This window comes from Marmota marmota, unplaced genomic scaffold, assembly GCF_001458135.2.
Source record: "Marmota marmota marmota unplaced genomic scaffold, marMar, whole genome shotgun sequence".
Classification (NCBI taxonomy): Eukaryota; Metazoa; Chordata; class Mammalia; order Rodentia; family Sciuridae; genus Marmota; species Marmota marmota.
The window spans coordinates 54,058,995-54,083,328 of NW_025999968.1; the positions used below are offsets into that span (position 1 = coordinate 54,058,995).

Genomic DNA, 24,334 nt, shown 5'->3' on the forward strand with positions numbered 1-24,334 from the left:
TGCTCAACCTCCACGTACTTAACAAATCTCCCTCCCATATACGCCGTCTCCACAGTGCAGCCCTATCTCAGCCCCACAAAACACACTTCAGGCACTTTGGCTGAGTTAAATAGTTTTGAAAGCTTCTTTCAAACTACTGTTTCCTTCTTCCCAATTCCACAGTCACTATTTAGTTAGTTCAGTACTTCTCTTTATTTCCCGCCGTGTGTAATTGCAAATCAAAATTGGAAATATCCTTTTAAAACAGGTGTTCTAGATCTAACCAATGGGGAGGAAACACAAAAGCAAGAAAAAAACTGAGAGGCATAAATATTAAAAAGGAAAAAAAACTCACAAACTGTCATTTTTCAGAAACAAGCTAGCTGCCCCCCAGAGCATCTAAGAGAATGAACTGGAAGCTGACTGAACTCAAAGAACTGAAGAAGGCAGCAAGGCCTCAGGTGCACACGAGAGACCTTCCACGTGAAAGTACTAAGGCTGGATGTTTTGGTGGAGGGGTTCTGAGCACGGCACCCACCACAGACCTTAGCCATAGCAACCTAAAAGAAAACTTTTATTCTGGTAAAATAGGTCCAAACCATAGGTCTGGACTATGAAAATATTTTAGAAGCCAGAGGACAATTTCTGTTTTACGTTATTAGCAGAGAACGAGATCCAGAAAAAGCTGTTGAGTGAAAAAAAACCTCATCGAGGTGTCCTCCAGTATGTTCCATTTTGCAAAAGGGGGAGACAGGCTGAGGATACAGTGCAGCGGCAGAGCACTCACCCAGCATGCGGGAGGTCCTGGAGTCCATCCCCAGAACAGTTAAGAAAAGGCCGGGGAGGGGGACTTTACGTGTGATTATTAAACACCTGTTGCTTAAAGACGGGGTCCATTCTGACAAATGTGTTGTAGTTGATTCTGTCACTGTCCTCACATCAGAGTGTTTACACAAACTAAGGCAGTGATGTCATTAGGCAATATAATGTTATGGGACAGAATCCATATGAAATCCATCGTTGGCTGAGGCATCCTGATGAGGCGTGTGACTGTACACAGGGCATCCCGAGACCCTGAAGGAATGTCTTCAGGCCTGGCGGTGGTTTCCTCTGCAGGAGGACAGGCAAGGCCGCGTTCACTCCTGTTCTATATACCTCTGTATTGTTTGCTCTTGCACAATAGGACTGTCAACCTACTATTTTCATAAACATTCTTTTCTTAAAAATTTCTGTTAGAAAATATAATGAACAAAGAAAGGCTAAGATAAATGACAGATTGTATAAACTGTGTAAATATAAGTTTAACTATATATAAGTAGGCACTGAAATATGAACAGGTATCATCTGTATGTCACACACTCTTCTAACTTAAAAACAAAACTTCAGTAGAAAGAGGTAAGACACACCTGGAAACTGCTGAGGTGTGGTGTAAAGTGGTGGTGAAGAGATGCTACAAGTTTTGAGCCAGGATGCCTGGGTATGAATTTTAGTACCACCTCAGTGCACCCTCAGGTGAGTTACTTAACTTCTCTGGGCCTTGGTCTCCTTGTGTGTAAAACAGACACTAATAGTACTGTCTGCTTAGTGCTGTGAGAATTAATGGAGTAAACACCTGTAAAGTGCCTGGATTATTATTTACTAGTATATAAATGTTAGCTTTGTCATTTAGTACACTTATGTTTATTTAGTACACTTATGTATTAAGCATGCAAAAAGTTCACAGTCACAGATGATAAAGGAAATGCATAACAAAACCAGGAAATACCTTGTTTTGGGCTTGCCAAATGGGCACATGTTGGAAAAAAGATTGTAGGTCTCCAGGGTCGGCAAGGATGCTGGTGGAAGGTAAATGGCTACAGCCTTTTGAATGGTAATGTGTAGATTAACCTGTCCTCTCCCCTCCCCTCCCCTCTCCTCTACTCTTCTTTCCTTTCTTTCTTTCAATTGAAACCAGGCCCTTGCACATGCTAGGCAATTCTCCACCTCTGAGCTATCCCCAGTCTGTTTTAAAATTTTATTTGGAGACAAGGTCTTGCTAAGTTGCCCAGGCTGATCTTAAACTTGTGATCCTCCTGCCTAAGCTTTCCAAGTGGCTGGGATTATAGATGGGTGCCACCTTGCCCAGCTACACTTTCTCTCTCTCTCTCTCTCTCTCTCTCTTTAGTGGTGCTGGGGACTGAACCCAGGGCCTTGTGCATGTAAGGCAAACACTCTACCAACTGAGCTCTATCCCCAGTCCCTACACTTTCTCTTTAAATCATCAAATCCACCTTTAGGAATTTATTTTAAGGAAATAGTTAAAGAAATATTGAAAAATTGGAAACAACATAGAGTTTTTTGAGTGGAGAACTACTTGAACATATTGTGAGTCTGTCTTATGATGACATATTTTACAACCCTTCAAAGTGGTAGTATAGATCCATATGAAACAGATATAAAGTGATATGCTATAAGCCGTGTACAAAATGGTAGCATGATACAATTTTAATTTTTTAAAAATTTCGTACATATGAATCCATTAACTAATACGTAGATAGAGGTTCTCTCCAGATGGGGAACTATGAATGACCTTTAGTATCTGGGTAACTTTCTGAATTTTCTAAATTTTGTACATTGTAAATACTACTTTTACAACTAGAAAAATCGATGAACCTGTTTTCATTTTGGAACAAAGCAAATGAGTTCATACAATTAGCCAAGCAGGCTCCCTGTCTAGAATAGTGGTCCTTGGGCTCGTCTGCATCCCAGCATCATCTGGAGAGCTCCGGGAAATGCCTAAGCCAGAGTTCTACCCCAAGGATTCTGATATGGTTGGATGAGTCTTCAGGATTTTTCAAAGAGATTCTCATGTGTAGTCAGGATTTGTGCTGAGGATGAGGTAGTTGCTTAGAATTAATTGGTGGATTCATGAGATACAAAATATGTCAATTCAGTATGTCTCAGTTTGGGCACTACTTAGGACTTTAAACCAAAGAATACCTTTGAGAAGAGATATTGTATGGGATAATGTTCATTTGAATTACTTGCCTGGGCAAGTACACCCTTGGCATTCTCCTGGTACCTTGTAAAAGTAGCTTAGGGGCTTTCTTTGTTTTAGGACAGAAGATGGTAACTATTTTTTGGGACCCCAAAGCCCTTTGAGAATCTGATGGCAATTGCTATGGCTTTCTAAGGGGCAGGGACTTTAAAGTGGTTCATTTATATCAGGTCATTTAGTCCTTCAAATAACCTTTAAAAAGAGGCACTATTTACATCTCTGTTTATCATAGGAGGCAACTGAGAACCAGGGCCTTCAAGCAACCAATGCAAAGTGTTATTGATCAGTGTGACACAGCAGGGATATTAACCAGGAGTCTAGCTCAGGAACTGGCACTCTAAACCACTAACTTGGAAGAGTCTACTCAAAAAGCACACGTTTGCTCCAATGCACCCATCTGCATATAGTTTCATAGATGCATGGAGGCCCACATCTGTGCATGGACCCAGGAAAGAGCCATTCTCTATGGGATATCCATGCAGGGTGCAGACACTGTTCCCCAGTACCCAGCACTGCATGCTAACCCCCTCCCTCTGCAAGTGTACCCTGCCCAGTCTTGCACCTTAGTCTGAGTTCATGGGACACTGTACAGGTCTAACACTGGAATTCCATCCTAAGTTCCCTCAGGTGAGTTGAGCAGGTGGGAGAAGATTACAACTGGCTGCTGGCTGGGAATCTGGCTTTGGTCCCAGTCTCTGGGCCAAGTTTCTTTCTCTGTGAAATAGGGTAAAGGTTTTCAAAGAGAGACCCTGAGGTCCCTTCTGGCTCCATGGTTCTGTGTGCCTCCTGAAATCAATCCTGAGAGCTTGTCTGTGTGGTTTAGAGTTCACCCTGGGAGGTCAGTGTTTTGCAGGACAGGTCACACAGCTTGCCCTGGGGATGTTCAAGGGTATGGGGTTGGGATGAGGTTCAAGGGCAGGTTGCCTCTTGGTGGGAAGCTTAGCCCTCACTGAGCCCATGAAGAGGAGGGGTCTTCAAGGCCACTTGCTACAGTGGCCATCATGCTGTGTGCCGTTGCCTGGTGGCGCTCAGAGCTGTGGTTGCCCAGGGGGGCACGGTTAGAAAAGGATTGTGCCCTACCTCTGCTGGACTGTGTCCTCCAGGACAACGGACCCCAGGCCCACCCATGTTGCCTGTTGTCTTCTGTTTTCCTGTGTAGATCCTGGAGAACACTCCTGAAAACCACCCTGACCACAGCCACTTGAAACATGCCCTGGAGAAGGCCGAAGAGCTGTGTTCCCAGGTGAATGAGGGGGTGCGCGAGAAGGAGAACTCGGACCGGCTGGAGTGGATCCAAGCCCATGTGCAGTGTGAAGGCCTGTCGGAGGTAAGTGCCCCTGGGGCGGGACCTGGGCCTCCCCTCACTCAGCTTCTGTAGCCACCAAGAAGGAGGACAAGAAAAATCATGCACCATCCTCCCCCCAGCCTACAGTTTCCTACTTCTCTCTCAATGGCTTCTTATCTCCTGTTTAATCTTGATAGATTTTTATTATGATCGTATTATTTCCTGTGGCCAACAGTTCTGTTTATTTTCTTCAATCTGGTTTCTTTCTTGTGTCTTGTTCCTCGCTCAAGTGTTTATGCTTCTCACTTTTTTCTTAGCACATTGTAAACATATTCCTGTATATTCCAGATCCAGTACCTAAATACCTAAAGTTATGGGTCTTATTCTTTTGTCTGTTGTTTCTGTTCGCTCTTGCTAATCATACCTCGTTTTTTGGTATATATTGTGAGTACCTTTTCTTGCTGTACTGGGGATGCCGTGCTATGCTGGGAATGCTGGGCAAGTGCTCTGTCACTAAATGACACCGCCAGCCCCTGCAGTGTGATTCTTAACTGTGAATTCAACATTCCTAGGAACTTCACCTAAGGGCGTCTCTGCTGTCTGAAGTAGCATTCGTCATGAGAGGATTGCTCCAGGATCACTCTAAATTATATTTAGAGCGTGTTTTGGGATCATATTAGTTGTGTGGATTGTGTGGTTGCCTGTGTGAGAGCTTCCTGGTGGTCACAAATTCCCAGAGGCACGTTTTCCTCCAATTTCACCAAAGTCAAAAGCAAAAAAGGTCTCTTGCTCATGCTTTTTGCACTTGAGTTTGCTTGTTATGGAAACTTTTTTTGTGGAGATTTCCTGTTACATCCCTGACCTGGGTCCTGGAACATCTCCTCCTGTCTCTGTGCCCTACATAGCCATTAAAATGGAGATGCAGCATCACCAGATTCAGATGAGACTCTAAGGACTAAACCTGACTTTGGGGCTTGATTATCTTTCAAGGATATAATTTTATTTTGGTTTTTGGCCTCTGCGTATTTTTAACTTTATTATTATTTATTTTTGCTGAATGCATTTAAAAAAATAGGATTTTTGTTGATTTTTAAAAAGCTTTTGTTGGTGAGTCATCCAGAGTATCTAGTCTGCCATACTTCCAGAAATGGAAAGACGGAAGTGTCTTCTCTGACCTTTAATTCTTTTTTTTTTTTTTTGTCATTCAACTTTTTCTTTATTCTCATTCATCCTTTCTACCCGTTTTTTTTCCTGTCTCTGTGTAAGTGTGCACGCACACACACATACATGCACACACATACGCCATGCACTAGGGTTTCCCAGTGTGCCCAGGGAGAACGTGTCCCCATCATCCATCCTCCCCATGGCTCTTCTCTCCTCTAAGCTTCAAAGACAGCACCTGGGTAAGTCACCACTGTGTGCCTTCCCGGCCCCACATCTGCCCATCTTCAGTGCAGGTGAGGGTTAGCAAAGCTCACCTGTGGAAACCAAGGTGAAGGCCATGGGTCCTCGTTTTGGAATCTAGGGATGGTCTTTGGTTGATTGGCTCTCTCTCATTCACTCATTCATCTAATAAACATTTATTGAGTATCTGCCGAGAGGCCATCACTTGATTCTAAACCCCAAAGACATAAAAAAAATAAGATGTGACCCATACACTCAAAGAGCCTATGGGCCTCCAGAGAGCTGGGGTTAAACTAATATTTACAACAAAATGGGAGAATGATGAGCAGAGCTGGCTGGCAAGCGTGTGATGAGGAGGACAGCTGTGCAGGTGTTCAGGGAGGCGCTGGACTAGGTGACCCGTGCCTGGACGTAGGAAGATGAAGCTCTCTCTCTAGTGAGGAATGGGGGCGTGTCTTGAGTGGCAGGGGAAGGGACAGCAGTGGAGAGCAACAATGGGCCCCACTGATTTAGGGAAGCTGCGGGCTGGCCAATAGGGCTATGTAGCGTTCAAGGATCGTTGCTTTGATGTTGGAGACAGAGGCCCTGACCGCTTCTGAGGAGACGCTGAGATAGCAGAGTGCACTTTAATAAGGGGCCCTCCCTGAGTCTCCAGCAGAGGGTGCAGGGGCCTAGGTCTTCACCTGAGGATGTTAAGAATAAAATAAATTCTTGACATCTGATTTTTGAGACTTATATCCCCCCTTTGAAACCAACTTATTGTCCTTCATCAACTGGACTTTCCTTGTTTTCATACCCAGCTTATGGTTGACTTTATGGCATTCACAGTAAGAGGAAGGGAACAGGATGGCTTCTGATTTCTGTCTCATAATCACAGAGTGGCCCACATGTGGCCCAGAGCTGGATACACGCCAGTGATTAGTTTTCAGATGAATGCTGTTTCTGGCATTCTTGTCCAGAGACAGAGGAATGCGAAGACTTCCCAGTTCACACAGAGCCAGTGTTAACCTGGCTGCCTGAGAGCCATAAACTAGGAGTGTGAATGCAGGACATTCTCTAAATGACATTGGATCCAGGGACATTTGCCTTTTCTAGACTCACTGTCACCAAGTATCTTGAACTTGGCAAGCAAGAAGAGCCAGATTGGTCTCTTGGCTTCTGTTAAGAATGCATGGGGTGAAGATTATTCTCTGAAGGCTCCTGTTGGGGTGTCCCCTTCAATCTTTCTCTCAGAGCTTTGGAGAGAGGTTAGAGGACATCCTTCCTCCACAGACCTGTTGAGTGGAACAGAGCAACTGCTCTTCTTGTTAACCTCTTTGGTCACAGAGGCACCACCAAATCTTTCTCCCACATTGGAGGTACACAGGCAGCCACCAGCATCTCTGGGAGATGCTTTTTGGGAGCTCCATTGCCCCTACACGGTCTGCTCGGAGAGGTCTAGAGGGATCACAGCTCTGGAAACCTGACCTTGAAGGCTGCTGTATGGAGCACGGCCAGGGCAGATGTGGGCCCGGGCAGATGTGCAGGCAGGTGGAGACCATGAAGGTCCAGCATCTGCCTGGATCACCTCACTGCCTGGGACACAGCTGTGGTACCTGCTGCCTCATCCTCACCACTTGCTGTCAAATGGGACCTTTGTGGAATTGTCTCTACCTCAGCCCCCCTTTGCCCCTTTGCCCCTGCTGGCATGAGATCATCAACCCCAGGGAGATGTTACAGCCACATGTCAACACTCATAGCAGTCCCTAAGGGTTGGAAAGTGTCAGGGAGAGAGCTGTCCCCTTCACATTTTCAGAATGAGTTAGTTGGTTGGGATTTAATGTGCACGAGACAGTGTCTGTTGAGGTGTCTGTCACTAAGCACCCCTGAGTTTTGCAGTCACCCACATGCTAGGGGCCTGGGAAGTTGCATTTGTCTTGTGGACTTATATAGGAGAGTCCCTGCTGCTTTCCAGAAAAAGGGGGCTTCTGTTTAAGCTGGCTTCTGCCACTCTAGTGCAGCACCTGACCCTGATGGTCATGAGGGTAGGAGCCAATGGGGTGGTTTCTCCAATAATCAAAAGGGAGAAACACACGCTTGGGAAGAGCCACACGTTTACACCAGGACTCCTCTGGACACTTGGAATCCCCAGAACCATATCTTTGACTTTGACTTCTTGGCTCTGAAAGGTCTTCATAGCCATCCTGATTTGTGCCCAAGCTGCAGCTGATGGGGCCTGTCCATGGATTTTGATGGATCCCATCCTTCCGGGTGGAGAGAAACAAAAATAAAAGCCTGACCTCCCTTTATTGTGTCTTCTTTGGATTTTGTTTTCCTTTCTCAGCAACTGGTGTTCAATTCAGTGACCAATTGCTTGGGGCCACGCAAGTTCCTGCACAGTGGGAAGCTGTACAAGGCCAAGAGCAACAAGGAACTGTACGGCTTCCTTTTCAATGACTTCCTCCTGCTGACCCAAATCACCAAGCCCTTGGGGTCTTCCGGCTCGGACAAAGTCTTCAGCCCCAAGTCTAACCTGCAATATAAAATGTACAAAACAGTAAGTTCTGTTTAGGGTGCACTAGCAGGGCTGGTGTGCTTGGGGAGGAAGGAGTTTCCAGAGGAGCCAGTTTGGGCAGGATTGGGGTTGTGGTGTGGAGGAGAAGGCAAAGGGATGAGCCAGGATTCAGGGTCATGCATTGCCAGTAACACACAATTCCACTGGTTACACATGGATTAGCTGCTCTGGGTCCCCAGGACATGACAGAGACATGCCTTGCCCCAGGGAGCTCAGGCCCCAGAGCGCAGTTTGTGGCAGGCATGAAAAGGTTGGAGTAGAGGTACAGAACATCATCAGTCCAAGAGCCACTGCCACCTTCACGCCATCCTGAGTCTCCCGCCAAATCTCCCAAATCTCGAGGGAGCTTGAAACATCTGTGACCCTCCCACTTCATCAGCGAAAGCCCCCTGGAGCAGTCAACCTGTAGAGAGTTCCTCACGCTGTGTTGCCTGGTGTGCTCGCACGTGCATGGCTATGTTTGTGTGTCTCTGTGCCATGGAATATCATTTTTTTCTAAATTGTGTGAGGGTGTTTTTACTGAAGAATTTTCTCAGAAGCAGCAGTTAGCTTTATTGGGGGGCGGGGCGGGGGAGAGTGAAGTATTTTTGTAGACCTTTCCTTAGAAACCGCATGAAACTCCTCAGAGGGACTCACTTAGACATGGAGCTGGTGGGGACGGTGCTGTTCAGGGTGCACTGTGGGAGAACAGACATTTAGATCTTACCGTGAAGGAATCAAACATACCTGCAGGATTAAAGGGACCCATAACCATATATATCAATATATCAAAATCAATATTAACACAGAATCCTTGTTCCAGAATAATTTACTGGAAACACACAAATTCTCAGTCTGGTTTACAGGACCACACCCTCAAACACACACATAGACCCTTTGTCTAGGCTACTGGACACACACGCACTCATGGTCAGTCTAGTTTACTGAAATACATACCCGCAGTCTTGCCTTCTCGAATGTTCTTGCACAAGCACACACACAGGAATTTTCTAGAGCACACAGACCCCAGGCTGTTTTGTAAGACCTGTGCATTCTTACTTTACAGCCTATTTTCCTAAACGAGGTTCTAGTAAAATTACCCACTGACCCTTCTGGAGATGAACCCATCTTCCACATTTCCCACATTGACCGAGTCTACACCCTCCGAGCAGAAAGCATAAATGAACGGTAAGACCTGACACTCCCTATCACTGGGTGCAGGACACCTGCCAGCAATTCCCAACACTCCCCAGCTGCAACGCTATAAATTCTGGTGAGGATTGGGGAGAGTGTAATGTTTTTTTTTTTTTTCCCTAGAGCTTCTCAAATTTGGTCACATGGCATGGAATTTTTTCAAAATAAAATGGATCGAAACTAATTATGCTTGAGAATATTTTTTAAAGAAATTTCAGCAGTCTTTTAGCAAAATGGAGCATCTTGGGTTTGCCCAGGTTTCCCAGGTGGCAGAGACCAACAGGAAGGTGATTTGGGGGTTAGCAGGAGCACCCACACCTGAATCCTCCTCCCCTGGCACACGGGGCTCATTTTGGATCCTTGGGCTGCGGGTTTTTGCTTCCAGTCCTATCTTAAGGCTCTGGTCCTGGAGCCAAGTGAAATAGATCATTTACTGAAGGGTGAGCTTGACACAAGGCCAACAACTTCCAAAGAGCATGTGTGCCAAGCCGGAGAATTGGCTGAAGTTACTGTGCATATGGCTCAGAAAAACACGAAGGAGAAAGGCCAGGCCAAAGTGCTTCCTGCTGCGTGTCTTGCTCTTTCTTGGGAAGTGGTTCCCAGTCTGGGAAATGGTTTTTGTTTTTCCCTTGGGTGTGTTTGTAGGAGAGACGTTTCTGCCTTACTGGGTTGGGCAAATATGTGATGTTTTTCAACAAGGAAAAAAAGAGGAGTGGTACCTCCTCCAGGGTGTCTGTCATTTAACATAGACTTCCTTCCTGGGGACACAGATGCAGGTCTTTTACCCATGAGAACACCACTTTCTTACTAATAGTAGGGATAATAGCATCCTGTGACATTTCTTTTCCGAGCCTTTGTCATTAAAATCAAATGAACCAACGAGAGTCCTGGAAACAGAATTTGAACAGACCCGAAGCCTTTTTTCCCCTGAGTTCTGTTTGGCAACATTCTGTCTTTTCCCGTCCAAGGACTGCCTGGGTGCAGAAAATCAAAGCTGCTTCTGAGCTCTACATAGAGACTGAGAAAAAGAAGCGAGAGAAGGCGTACCTTGGTAAAGTATCTCCAGGTGGCAGGGCCCGAGGTTCCTGCAGAGCTGGAGTAGGAGAGCCATTTGGTTGGGCCCAGAATCCTTAGCGCTGGAGCTGTGCCTAGAAGTAGAGGGGTGCGTGAGATGGGATGGCAGTGGGCACAGGGTGGGGGTGCAGGCAAGGGGTAGAGGGAGGAGCCAGGAGCCAGGAGGCAAGGGTTTAAGGAGAGGAGGGGGGAAGTGCTTTGGATTGGGTGCAGGAAGGTCAACCGGGATAGACAGGCATCCCGTGTTGAAATGAAGCGTGTGTTTCCCTGCTGTCACAGTCCGTTCCCAAAGGGCAACAGGCATTGGAAGGTTGATGGTGAACGTTGTGGAAGGCATTGAGTTGAAGCCCTGCCGGTCACACGGTAAGGACCAAGGAAGCGTCCCCTGGCGTACTGGGGGTTTCCCTGCATTTCCCACGCCCCCCAACCAACCTTAAATCAAACATGATAGTTCTTAGCTTAAATTTTCTTTGGGAACTGGCTTTCATGGCACTTGTTAAAAAGCGGGAGGTTTTATTTGTTGGTGTGAATGCTTTCCATTCCTCTGCTTCTCTGGGGAATCTGACTGGCTGTGTCACAGTAGAGGTGACACACTGTGAGGCTGAGGAGAGCAGACAGTTCAAAGGCCCACCCATCTAATTAGTTGCTCTCCATTTAAGTACGAAACTTGAGTTTGGGGAGTTTTCACCCAGATTTTGCACTTATTAAGTGTGACAGTGGAGGGGACAAATGAGGTGTCGTTCCCACCTGGCAGAGGCTTTTGTTTGCTCCAGGAAAGAGCAACCCATACTGCGAGGTGACCATGGGCTCCCAGTGCCACATCACCAAGACAATCCAGGACACTCTGAACCCCAAGTGGAATTCCAACTGCCAGTTCTTCATCAGAGACCTGGAACAGGAGGTCCTGTGCATCACCGTGTTCGAGAGGGACCAGTTCTCACCAGACGGTGAGTAAAAGGCAGTCCCATGGCACCTCCCCTCCCTCCCTGTCCCTCGTCGTGCAGGGGTCCCTGTTTTCTCACCAGAGGACTTGGCCTTGGAACTCTCTGGGCTTCGCTCCTGAGGGATCAGGTTGACATAAGACAAGGTGATGCTGGGGATGTCCGAAGGGACAAGCACAGGACACACTGGTCTAGTTGTTCCCACTGCCTTAAATAAGGACAGTAGGATTTCCAAGGCAGGGACTGCAAAGAGGAGTACACCCAAGAGCCCCAGCATAGTTCTTTCACCCTTGACAAAAGACTATGGGATAGAACTGGCCAACAGAGTTGAAGGGACGTCAGCCCACAACAGGCACAGCAGAATCGGTTGGCATCCACCGGGTGACATTTCTGGTTAGGAAAAGGGATACTCCTTCCTCAGTTGGCTCTCCATCTCTGCTTTGAGCCTGGAGAAGAAAAATCCCTGGCCAATGAATCCAAAATATTAGCTGCTTTTCTTTCACCCCAGCAAAAGTCAGAGAGTAAGTTAAAAGATGATGGTTGTAATTATAATCAGAGGAGCATAATTAAGTGCCAGGAGTGAGCGCCTGTTGCTGGCAGTATCTGTGCAGAGGTTCAATGGCTCCACGTGGCCTTTGCCTCTTAGTTCTTCTGGTATGAACTATGCCATGTGACTTACAAGCCCTGGGCTTGCCCAAAGACAGTCCCATAGCTGGTTGAATGCCAGCGCGGGGCCAACAATACTTTCTAAATATGTACAATTATGGTGTGTCAATCTTAAAAAAATATTAAGCAGAATAATTCATAAAAAAACAACCCAACCCCACCCCCGCCCCCAAATATAATCTAATCCCAAACCTTCAGGTCTGTATGGCATTTCAATGTGTGTGGACGATGTGTAATGATGCGATCAGGCATCACCTCAGACATTTATCATTTCTTTGTGTCGGGAACATTCAGACTCTTCTTTTTCTCTGTCTTTTAAATAATGAAACATCATGACACCCTGAGAGCTCCACGGGGGAGAAACTAGAAACCATGGTACTGTTCTTACTCCAAAGGTCAGAGGAAAGGGAGAGTAGGCAGCTCCTTGGGAGATTCGCAGGGTGACCCGTGCATGCCTGGAAGACAGGGATTCCTCCTGAGCAGGGTCTGTTTGTTCTCTTTTCAGATTTTTTGGGTCGGACCGAGATCCGTGTAGCTGACATCAAGAAAGACCAGGGTTCCAAGGGGCCAGTGACGAAGTGTCTGCTGCTGCACGAGGTCCCCACAGGAGAGATTGTGGTCCGCCTGGACCTGCAGTTGTTTGATGAGCCGTAAGGAGCGGCCTGGGCCACGCTCAGAGGCTGCACCTGCTGTCTTCAAATTGTGTTCTTTTTCTAAAAAATTATTATTTGGAGTTTAGCCACAGGACAATGGGACAGCAAAGACGGGCCCCTCCAATCTAGGAATAATTCTTGACAATCCTGCTCCTTGAATAGTTTCTCGTTTTATGAAAAAAAGCGCTGTTTTCCTTCCTCCTCACTGTGGGTCTCACTGTGGCTTCTAGGGTCTCTGAATCTTCTAACCCTCAAGAAGGTTGGATTGGAACCTGGCCCATCCTTGGACTCGTGGCATGGGCCTGGTTACTGTAGAGTAGATTCCTAAATGCAGTGTCGGTTTTCTTGGAGAACTTGTGTGACCTCCTAATTCTCATGTCCATCAGCCCCTTTGTAGACTCCTCGGCCTATACCGCCCAGGCCTTGGTGTGTTTAGAAACAATTATGAGCTGGGCCTGGTGGTGCGCGCCTGTATCCCAGCAGCTTGGGAGGCTGGGGCAGGAGGACCATGAGTTCAAAGCCAGCCTTGGCAACTTAATGAGGCTCTAGGTAGCAAGACCCTGTCTCTAAATAAAATATAAATAAAAGGCTGGGGATATGGCTTAGTGGTTGAGTGCCCCTGGGTTCAATCCCTAGCACAAAAAAGAAAGAAAGAAAGAAACAATTAGGATGGATTTGTATGGCTTCAGAATCTCATCCCCCTGCAGGAAAATGCTCTCTGGGATCTGATTGCTCTGTGTGATAGTCTCCTAATTGAACTCTAACTAAGCTCTTTGAAGAGCTAGTCCCTGGAAGATTCCAGCATGTCTGCTGTTCCAGCTGTTCCATTCCCCTCTAGGCCCCGGAATTGATATGTCAGTGAAAGCACACAATGTACCTTCCGGTGATTCAGTTCGGATTCCTGGCGTGCGTGGAAGGTGGGAACAGAAGCTCATCATCTACAAAGTCGTGCTTTGCTGGGTTAGATCACTGCCTGTTGCTGGGAAGGCAACTGTGTGACGTCATTGAATCCTGGTTGCCAGCCCTTGTTGCAAAGTTTTATTTTGGCTTGGAGGCCTGTGACGTTCCATGACAAGAGTCACTGCTGGTGACCAGGTCTGAGCCTATTCTCTGATCAAATGTACCAGAGGGAAATTTCAGAAGCAGTCTTTGATAGGTTCCTAAAAATGGTAGGTCCTGCACCCCTAAGATTTAAAAAGGAAAGATGACAAACTGGAGGTGGAGTGGGAAGGTGTGAAGGATGCCCATCATGTGGTGAGGATTGTGCCCACAGCTCTGGGGAGGAAGAGCCACACTCTTCTTGGGCTGCGTCAGACACAGGCCAGCCTCTCAGGTGGAATACGGGCGCTTGCTGCCAGAGTCAGGGGTACGACTGTGTACCAAGCTACTTAGTGTTCTCCCTTGAATTCCAGGAGGGCAGCTGATTAATTAGAATACCTTGATTTGCTAATGAGAAGTGTGGGCCATATTTTGTTTGCATGTTGATGTTCTCATAATTGCAGCTCGTTGTGGTCATGAGGTATCCTTTGCATGTCCTCTTGGTACTAGAGTCTAGCTTTCCTGTGTTGGATGGTATTCTGAAATTTGACTGTAGGTCCTTAGAATTTCATTAGGGTTGTAGCAGTGTTTTCACAATGATCGTGGCAGAGTACCCACTTCTTTGGGAACTGAATGCGTAGAGTTATTGCTTCTGGTAAGGGCCCTGTCCTAGTTCAAGCAGTTTTTAAAACGTGTGTGTTGGAAAGAATAACAAAGTTTACATTTCATACTTTTAAGAAACACTTTATTATTTATTTATGAAGATAGTGTAGAATTTTGTATCAGACATAAGTATTTTTTGAAACAAGCAGATAAACCCTTTAGTTAGAAACTTTCAACTGAACATGTTGTAGAGTAAGTTCAACTTCAGGCATGCATTTCTTTACCACTTCCGGGCAGAAAACATGGTTAAAATACTTTGTGTTTTTTGATGTTGTTAAGAAACTCTCTTAAATCTATAAATAGACATGTAATTCGTGTGTTCCTATTTCTATACCCAACAGAGTTTGTTCATTGTGTTTATGAGGGACATGTTACCATAGTAGGAAAAAAAAATGTATTAAATGTTAAGTGGGATAGTGTTGGATCACCATTCCAATCCCTTTCTTTCTGTTCTCCCTTTTCTTCCTTCATTGACTTTATTTTCGTATTAATGTTGGACATCTCTGCTCCTGTAGGGAGTGTGTGGTATGCACAATGATAAACCTCTTAAAATCTTTTAGATTCCAGGTCTCCTACTGGTAGAATCCCATTATTGGAATTATGTAGCATGAAAAAGCAATAGGTGGTCTTTTTTCCACATGACTCTATGGAGCATCCTTGAGATGCTTCTCGGCCTAGCGAGCTCTGGATGAGTGTCCTTGTATTTTCTGGTGTGATTTGTAATGTGACCCATGGTACTATGAATGCGTTGGGCTGTCCCTCCAACCCGGCTGTGACTGAGAGTAGTGTTGGGGAGGCAGGGATATGGGTGATGCATGGAGCCTTGAGCCCTTGGCCCTCTATTCCTTCACTTCTCTCTTTCTGCTGTCTGGGCTACATTTCACAGAGATGAAATGCCCTGGACAGGAAGGAGTCTGTTGCCTGGCTCTTTGCTTTCTAACTACAGAGTTTCTCTAGGCGTGCTTCCTGACATCCCGATACAGCCTTTTAGACACTGCTGCGAGTGTTCCTCTTCTCTGAGCCACACTGCTAGTTCCTCCTGTGCTATCTGACATCCTCTCACCCAGAAAGGAGCTTTCCTGGTTACATGCTATGCTCTGACCCTCAGAAAGCCCTGAGGATTATCCTGAGCACAGGAGATCTTGGACCTTCTTCCTAGACCTGCTGTCTCACAGGGTCATTCCACATCCTGGTCCTTCTGGGTCAGGGCTGCCCTGGCTGATATTTTCTCTCCTGGCCTGTAAACAGAATCCTCTCCTAGAATCAGGACCATGAGAGCCTAAAGACATATTGTGGTTTATTCAGGTCCAGGTCTGACCTAATGGGGAAGAGAGAACATTCTAGGCTTGGGTTACCAGGAATGCTCCAGAATTGGGGCCAGTCTTCCCTGTTTCACTGCTTGGATAACATGTCTCTGTCCTCTGATAGCAGAGGAGAAAGCTCTGCTCCCAAAGAACATTAGTGGAATAGGGGGCATTTTTTTTTCTTTGCTTTTGATCTAGATCTATGCAAATACTCCATTTCATCTGGTTGGGTTGACTTGAACTTAAGTGAAAAAAAAAATTCCCATCAAAAAATGGTAAATTGACCGCTTTACTATGCCTTACCTTGGTGACCTGATGCCAACACCCCAGGTGTCCTTGGGGGTGTGCCCTAGGATCAGGAGGACTGGGGAAGGATGATAGAGGTCGACCTTTCAAGGCTGACCATCTCTCCAGAAGCTGGCTGAGGCACACAGAAAGGATGTTCTAGTCTTTGGGGACTGGAGATCAAGAGATAGATGGAGAAGGTACTTCTGGTTGAATTTGAAAGGTGGAGATCCTAGAGTATATTTTAGGCTTTTCTAGAACCTCATAGGGGAGAAAAAAACTATTTCTCCTCTAAGGATTTTTTTTCCCCTAGTTTGTCAGGTCTTTTTGGTTCATAGGCAGAAAATTTGGGTGTATAAAAACTAAGAATTTCCACTGGAAACGAAGTGCAATTTGATTGACTTGATTCACCTTTCCTTTCAGATTTGAGATCACTTTGAGCTGACAGGGCACTTACACATGGACACCTGAAATACTTTTCAGATAACGGGGTCCTTTCAGGCTTGTGGTCAGTGTGAGGTTAGCAGTTGGTCTGCTTATTCCCAGGCGCTCGCCCTGTGAGTTGAGAGTATCTTGTGCCAGAGTAAGGGGGTGAAGACAAACAGGACTTGATGTCTTTGTTTTGCTTTTAGGTGAAAGAGCTTCAGCTCACACCAGCAGAGGCACTATGGATGGCTGAGGCACACAGAGAGGATGTTCTAGTCTTTGGGGGCCGGAGATCAAGGGATAGATGGAGAAGGTACTTTTGGTTGAATTTGAAAGGTGGAGTGAAGCCCTCAGTGTGGTCCAGGCCACCCTAAGAAGCATTTGGTAGAAGTAATGCCTCTTTTTTTGGCACCCTGGGGTGTTGGACTCCCTGACAGGGACTTTCCCTCACTGCTGGGGACAGCAGGTGTCAGATGCCAATATTCAACTAGCCACTTAGCACTTTGTAAATGGATTTGGGATGTTCAGTCTCCTCCTTTTCCCTGGCCCCGCAACATCAGACTCTTGTGTTTCTCTGTGTTTCGGATTCATTTGCTTTAAGGATACTCTGGAGATGGCATTTCTGAGAAGGCTGGCTCAGGGTTGGTTGGCCAGGCTCTTGTTCTGGGATCAATTGTAGGGACACAGACAGGCTGTGTGTACTGGTAGGTGCTTCCCCAGAACAGCCCTGAGCTCCCTGGACTAGTACAAGAGGGTCCGGCATCCCAGCGAGTGACCCGAGACCTTCATCTGTCAACCCATCTCTGTCCTGTGCACGAACACGTAGTTCTCTTGAGGGAGGGTCAGGGCTTGAAAAACGAGGACATTTTCTCTTCTTTTCTTCCCACCCACCCTGTAATTGCCTACCTGCTTTGGGCCCCCTTTCAGAGGAAGGCAGGCCTGTTCGCAAGAGTGAGGAAGCACTCACAGTAAAGCAGCAGGGGGAGAGGAAAAAGAGACTCCTCAGTCTCTTTTTCCAAAACAGGCTGTCAAGTAGTCCTGGGCCATTGGCCTTCCAGGCTTAAATGGGCCATATCAAGGCTGTCGGGGATGCCAAGTGGCTCACCTGCCGAGACGGAGAAGTGCTCCTTTAGGGAGCTCCAGTCAGGGGGCCTGTTTGCAACTCTTGACCCCGTGGTCCCTTTCTTTGATGAAGAAGTGGCTCCACCTGTTCTTGTCACCGTGGCTTGTACCTCCAGTGCAGCAGTCCCTAGAACCAGGCCAGCTTGCTGGAGTGATGAGTTCCCATGAGCTCTTGAGTCTATTTTGAATGGTCCTACCAATTAATGTTGCCCTGTAAGGGGTTCAAAGGAATAATGAGGGCCTCTTATGTAAGGTCTGATTCAGAGGAAGCAACTGGCTGGTTGGCAGAAAGACTCACCCCCAGCTTCCTCTCCTGCATAAGGCTCCTACTTTCCTACCTAGAAGACAGACATTTATTTGAGCTAGAGGAAAGGAAAGTTCCAGAACCCATTTCTTCACCTTCCATTGTATTTGACCCATGTGTCTAGGTCATCCGATTCTACTGACTTTATATCTGTAGGAGCCAGAAGGACTCCATCCCTGACCAGGAAGTGTAACCAGGTGAAAGATGGAACCCAGTTGAAATACTCTCTGATTCTGGAGCATTAAAACCTGGGTGCCAACACACTGGACAGTCTTTTCTCTGGGTAGTCACCTCTTGGTGACATGTGAAGCTATATGCATTGTTCATTCAGGGAGTCCCCCTGCTGGCCTGGGAGGGGGACTGGAGGCAGTGGGAATTTCCTTCCTTCACAGCTGTCAAGCCTAATTGTAGATCTGATTTTAAGTCATTTAAATTACACCCAGTGCTTATAAAAACTCACCTCCAAATTATGACTTCCGTTTCTTGCAGAATCAATCAGTTCCATTAAAGGGAACCTCTACTCTGGTCTTGGAAGCCAGACGGCAGTCACATAATCATTTTTCAACTATGTGTGTTGTCATATATTTCAGGGCAAATCTGCCCCTACTGTGGTGTTTTGTGAGCCTCTGTTTTCATGGGATTCTGTTCTATTTTCTATACCATCATATACTATCATCTGATGAGTGTATTTAATATTCAAAGCCCACCAAGTAAAAGCGTGTTCAGAAGTGGGCTAAAAAAGGCCAGCATCCCTCTATTTCATGAGAACTTTTTAATGCAGTGGAAGGAATGCCTGTTTTCTTCTTCTGGAACTCTGCTTTTATACTTCTGACATTTATAAGATTAACGTTGCTTCTGTTCTTTTGCCTCTTAAATCTCTTCTTTCCTCCTGTTTCAGTTTGGAAACGGAGCTGGAGCCTTGGGCAGATAGGATCCCAAGAGAGGGTGGTGGCTTAGCAACGTCTGGTTGAGTGGCAGCAGCTGTCTTCTGTCCACTGTCCCTGCTGGGGGGTGAAGGGGGTCTGTGTGTGCTGGACACTCGCTGGTCCCACTGGTGGGTCCCAAGGTACTGGCGCCACCTGCTGCAGGTCCAGGGCATTGCTCTTGTGTAAATTGCAGAAGGAAACCTAGGGAGACCTTGCTCTTCGTGGTCAGAGATCCTTAGCCCTCCTGCCTTTCTGCATCTGCTTCAGTGGGGGTCTATGGGACTCATCCCTTTAAAGACCTAAGTCAGACGTGTCCCCACTATCGGGAGGGCTTTGGGCAGGCCTCTGGAGGCGGCCCCATTCCTGAAGTTAGGTTTGCTTTACTTGGAGTCTCTACTTGCAGACTTTGACTTCTGGAATTTTCAATGGCATGAAGTAGTGGGGTACAGTGGCTTGTTGTGGTCTGTGCTTATGTTTATATGTTTGGGGGTGCTTGTGTGTGCATGTGTGTTTGTGTGTGTGTGTGTGTGTGTGTGTGTGTGTGATGCACCAGGAGGTGGGAATGGATGTGTGGACTGAAGAGGGGCCAGGACACGTGCTCTTCCACCCTTTTTGTAGGCGCGTTGACAACCAGCTCAGAATCTGTGGGCCCAGCCCGCTCATTCCCCATGATGAAGAACTTCAAGATGGCGCCAGCAGAGCATTAGGCTCTCTGCGTGCAGGGCCCTTGGTGTCTCCGGCTGCTCACTATGATACCAGCGCTAGCCATGCTGTATTTTCAGTTGGTTCTTAAGCAGGGGACTTCATCTTGTGTCTTTTTTCTGTGGAAGGTCCCCCTGGTAGGCTTCATAGAGCTGGGTTGATGTATTCGTCATCATATCTGCGTCTAGTTTCTAAAAGCACAAATGGCCTGGACTAATTTGGAGATAGAAAACCCAAGCCCCAAAGCATCCCAGAGCCAGGGAGGGAGTGTCACTCAGGGTGACAGGAGCTGGTCTGTGGTCTCCCAGTCCAGGGCATGCCATCAGATGCCAAGAGGCCTTTGAGCTTCTACCATCAAACTCACTACTTTGAAATGAGACTCTTCCTTTGGGGGTTAGTCACCCACCAGGGCATTTCTTCCAATTCCTGGTGGACAGTGAGGCTTTCCCAAGCCTCACTTATCCTTTCTCACTTATCCTTTCTGTTTTCAAGGATAAGTGAGAAAGGTCCTAGAGGACTCAGTGACCCTTCCTCAGTGGCTGGACACTTGTTCTAATGGGAGCCTCAGCTGAGGGCTTCTGAGAGGCAGCAGCCTCCCAGCTAGATCCCCTGCATAGGATTCCCTGTGGAGAGGTGATCTGACTTTTAGGTAGGTTGGTGCTTGCAGAGAGGAGAGGCCCTGTTGTGTGAGTAGCCTGGAGACCTAGAAGACCATGGTCCCAGGGAGGCCTGATGACCATGGAGCTGGTCTTCCTGGCTGGTATGTGGATTTCCTTCACAAGCTTTTGCTTTCACTGGGCCGGATGCTCCAACTTCTGCTCTTCTTGCTTTTTGCAAATGGAGTCCCATTTCTACCCACGTAGAGCAATAATTCTTATTGTGTCAAACAAATTGCAAACCTAGCTCAGGTGGAGTAAGTCACCTTGAATGAAATAACACACTACAGTTTTGTTTCCACATTTCATACAGTCTTCCAAACTACAGAAGGTCCAGAAAGGTTCTCTAGAGGCATTGAATTAATATGGTGTCAGCGTCAATTTTAACGAATGAATATTTTGAGATATATTTTATAATCAACATCTTTAATATGTTATCTGCTAAATAGTCACTGTGTCAGAAAGTAGATATTTTAGAAAGATCTTAACGATGTTTAGTTTTAGATGTGCATTTAAAGCGTATATTTCCAGTAACCCAAGTATTAGTCTCAGACTTTGTTGGCTGTGGTACCCCCAGCTGGAGTCTGTGCACGCCCTGCCCCTCATAGCTCTGCATATGAGGAACTGACTACCATTTCACCCCTGTGCACTGCCTTAGCTCCAACAGCTTTGTACCCTCACAAACATAGGTGGCACACATATGTGTAAATACATGTATACAAATGAGAGACCACTACACAATGTCCTATGTATGATAATCAGCTCATGGTTTCTGGTTTTCTGCATTTTGTGCTGTTTATAGCTAAGAAAAAAAAATGCAGAATTCTCCATAATGTGAAAAAGGTCATGCTCTTTAGAAGGTTAGTTGTGAACTCTCTGCTGTACGTTTATGGGAATGACCGTGACTAAATGTATATACTGTGTGTAAGACTCTGCTGTTACATGTTGCATAAACTAACACAGATTGTGTCATCTAAAATATTCAACCTGTTATTGTAAAATGTGATTTGTCATTGAGAGATTATTTTTCTGTATGTATATGAGAGTATTTTAGGAATCTAATTTAAGTGCATAAAACTATAGGAAAAAAGTAAAACTATTCCAGGAGTAGAAAATGCTTCATCAGATTACTTGGGTTCAACCCAACTAAATTTCTTATATTTAAAAAAAATCCAAGTTGTATATGTTTAGGAATTCAAAGGAGTGGGATTTTTCCTGCAGAGAATGTGATGAATTTCAATGAAATTGGGTGTGATAGAATGAAGTGTCCTGTAACCATGACCTTGGATGAGGTCGGTGTCCATGTGGCATTAGAATGAATTCATACAGACGGTGTACTCTGGAGGGTGGGTATGTCTTCCATCAGGTCTCATGCCACAGAAGCTTCCTTGAGTTCTAGTGAAGGTCAGGAATCTGGGGTGACCCAGCCATCCCCTCAGAGAGGTCAGGAGCATTCGGGGAGGCCACTTCTTGGCTTTCTGGTCACCCTTCCCACTTCTCTCTCTGGGTGGATTCAGACACCTCTTTAGTGTTTGCATTTTCCTTGAGATGTCCTGGTGCGGCCTCACCCTCTCTAGCCTGCCCCATGGGTGGGAGGTGAAGTTGAGGGCTCTGGGCTGAGCTGTTTGTGGACAGGCAGTGTCCTTGATGAGGCCTTGAGGGCAAGAGGCCTTCCTCTCCTTCCCTACGCCTTTCCCAGAAAAGTACCAAGAATCCACGCTGCTTCTGGGGCACAGGTCTGTGCTTATTTACATGACCACCAGAAACGTCCCTGCGGGTGACACAGGCAGGGTTCGTCTAAACCTGAAGAGAAGCATGCAAAAGTGGTTTCACGAGGTGGTGGCCCCAGAAATGCTTCCTTGATGGGTTTTTGGTGACTGGGGCATTGAGTTGTCATCACTGTGTGTGGAAAGCTCGGGGCCCCTGGATTGAAAGGATAAAGGTATGCGCCTTAGGTTTTTAGCATTTCTTTCAATTAGGTGTGTGCCTCTTAATGTTGCTAAGCAACCATCAGAGTCTCCTGTTGGTGGCCTGACGTGGAACATGTGAGTCTAAGCGGACTTTAGGGTTGTGGAAACCTGGGATTTCGGAAACCTAACTGGAATCTGTTGAGGCATATGAATCACCTACAAATCACCTTAAGAAACTGTCCATGTGACTGTAACCGCCTTTGATCCCAAAGGTGGAGCTGTTTAGCGATCTCTTTGTGAGTGCAGCCCAGGAAGGCCATGTCAGGCCAGGATGCAGAAGGCAAGGTCTGACCCCCTTGCCCAGAAATGGCCCTGGTGCTCCTCCCCCAGCACGATGCCCTCTTGGCTGGGGCGCCAGTAGTATGGGGAGAGTCAGCCAGTCAGCTGCTACCTGGACCTGGTTGATCTAAAAAAGAGTCTGCAGACCAGAAAAGCCAGAACGTGGGCCCTTCCCAGTGGGGCTGCAGGAGCCCTCAGTTAGCCTTTGCCTGTGCAGAAGAATGTAATCGAGCGTAACAGGAGTGCTGTGTCCCAGTGACTAGTGGCCACAGTGCCAGTGGCGTGTTGCTCCCCTCATGCCCTGCCCAGGGGTAGGGCTAGGCCACCCCCTTGGAGGATGTCCTGTTGATTGTAATATACTTCTGTTGCCAAATAATGGTACTATTTAATTTTCTGTAAAAGGGAGACTATATTGTCTGTTATGTAATGTTTGTGGAGTTCTAAAAACTACTAGACACTACTGTAAATTGTAGACTTACGTATTTGTCTAAGGTTTGATAAAGCAGGGCCAAAACATTAGGTTTCTCTTTTTGTTCATTTAAAAGAAATTGGGGTTGTTTTGCTGTTTGAGTGTTTCTTTGGCACCTTATTTTGTGTGAAATGTTAAATTTTACCAATTCAGATTATGGTAACTGAGGGGTTTTTTGTTATTGTTTTGTTTTTGTTTTTTCTTTAAACCAGTAACAACATCAATACAAATTACTATTCCCATGCATCTTGAACCTAGAAAGAACAATCTCTTCAAAACAATTCTTTGGTCATTTTGACCCGTATGGTTTAAATTCACATAGTTCATGAATAAAATGAGAAAAGCAACCTTGCCACAGTGGATTATTTTGGGTCTTTTCTGCCCCTCCTCTTCTTCACTGAGCACAGAAGATGCTAATGGTCCTGCAGTGGTGGCTCTTCCTTTTCCCAGAGGTGAGACTGTAGTTAGATGTACGAGGAAGATTATGCAAGAATAAACCTAAAAAGCAAAACCAACCAACAACCCTTTCAACTCTCCTGTGCCTTCTTCAGATCAATGTTAGCACCAAGTGGAGATAGATTTCCTCGTGCCGAGGGTTTCTGGGAATCCGAGAGGTTCTGTATTGTGCAGCACAACACCATGACTGGTATAGAGAGAGGCGGCCAAGGTAGTCTCTCACAGACATTCAGAAGGGTCACTCTTGATTTCTGTGAAGCTTCCAACACCATGAGATTCAGAACTTTGTCTTTTAATGCTGGGTGTCATTACAAACCCAATCTGAATTTCATTGTATTATTTATAGCATTTTTTTCTGTTCTGGTTTTAAGGCAGTTCTTCCCTATTTCCTCACTGGTTTAACTGACTGTAAATAAACCCTTTAAATTCTCTAGCTGGCTTAGACACTAGTCAAATTGTTATAGCACATTAAAAAAAAAAAAAAAACTGACCCCAAAGCAGCCTTTTAAAAACTAGTACATGCCATTTTTTATTGGTTCTTTTTAGTTACACAGTAGAATCCATTTTGACATAATTATAAAAGCATGGACTGTATCTTGTTCTAATTCAGTCTCCACCACTTCCCTTCCCTCCCCCACCCGTTTCCTTTCCACTACTGATCTTTCTGCCATTTACCCATAGTTATTTTTTAAAATTAATTTTTATGGTATACGCGATGGTGAGAGTCACTGTGATATAGTCACAGTGACCTAGGAAAGTTATGTCAGATTCATTCCACTCTTTCCTTTTCCCAGCCCCCTCCCTTCCCTTCATTTCCCCCTCCCACCTCTTATGGTAGGTTAGCTTCCAAATTTGACCTTGGGTCTTTTAGGATTGGCTTATTTCATTTAGCATGATAGTCTCCAGATCCATCCATTTACCAGCAAATGTCAGTCATTCTTTTTTAGTTAGCTGAGTTATATATATAT

The 24,334-nt window shown here is 46.0% G+C and overlaps 1 protein-coding gene across 7 annotated transcripts in view; it reads left to right on the forward strand.

The window, feature by feature from the left end:
- The window catches only part of Itsn1 (intersectin 1), a 168,020-nt gene that overhangs the window by 143,488 nt on the left and 198 nt on the right, over positions 1 to 24,334 (forward strand). For 2 of the 7 annotated variants that reach the window (XM_048803614.1, XM_015478724.2), the window contains 7 exons: positions 4,176 to 4,343; positions 8,029 to 8,241; positions 9,305 to 9,426; positions 10,401 to 10,483; positions 10,786 to 10,869; positions 11,280 to 11,453; positions 12,619 to 23,261. In XM_048803614.1, coding sequence (XP_048659571.1) covers positions 4,176 to 4,343; positions 8,029 to 8,241; positions 9,305 to 9,426; positions 10,401 to 10,483; positions 10,786 to 10,869; positions 11,280 to 11,453; positions 12,619 to 12,767 — 993 coding nt within the window. In that variant the 3' untranslated portion in view covers positions 12,768 to 23,261. Of the gene's footprint in view, positions 1 to 4,175; positions 4,344 to 8,028; positions 8,242 to 9,304; positions 9,427 to 9,555; positions 9,695 to 10,400; positions 10,595 to 10,785; positions 10,870 to 11,279; positions 11,454 to 12,618; positions 23,262 to 24,334 lie in introns of those variants that run through there. The other 5 variants (XR_007347748.1, XM_048803615.1, XM_048803616.1 and 2 more) reach the window with 5 other exon arrangements.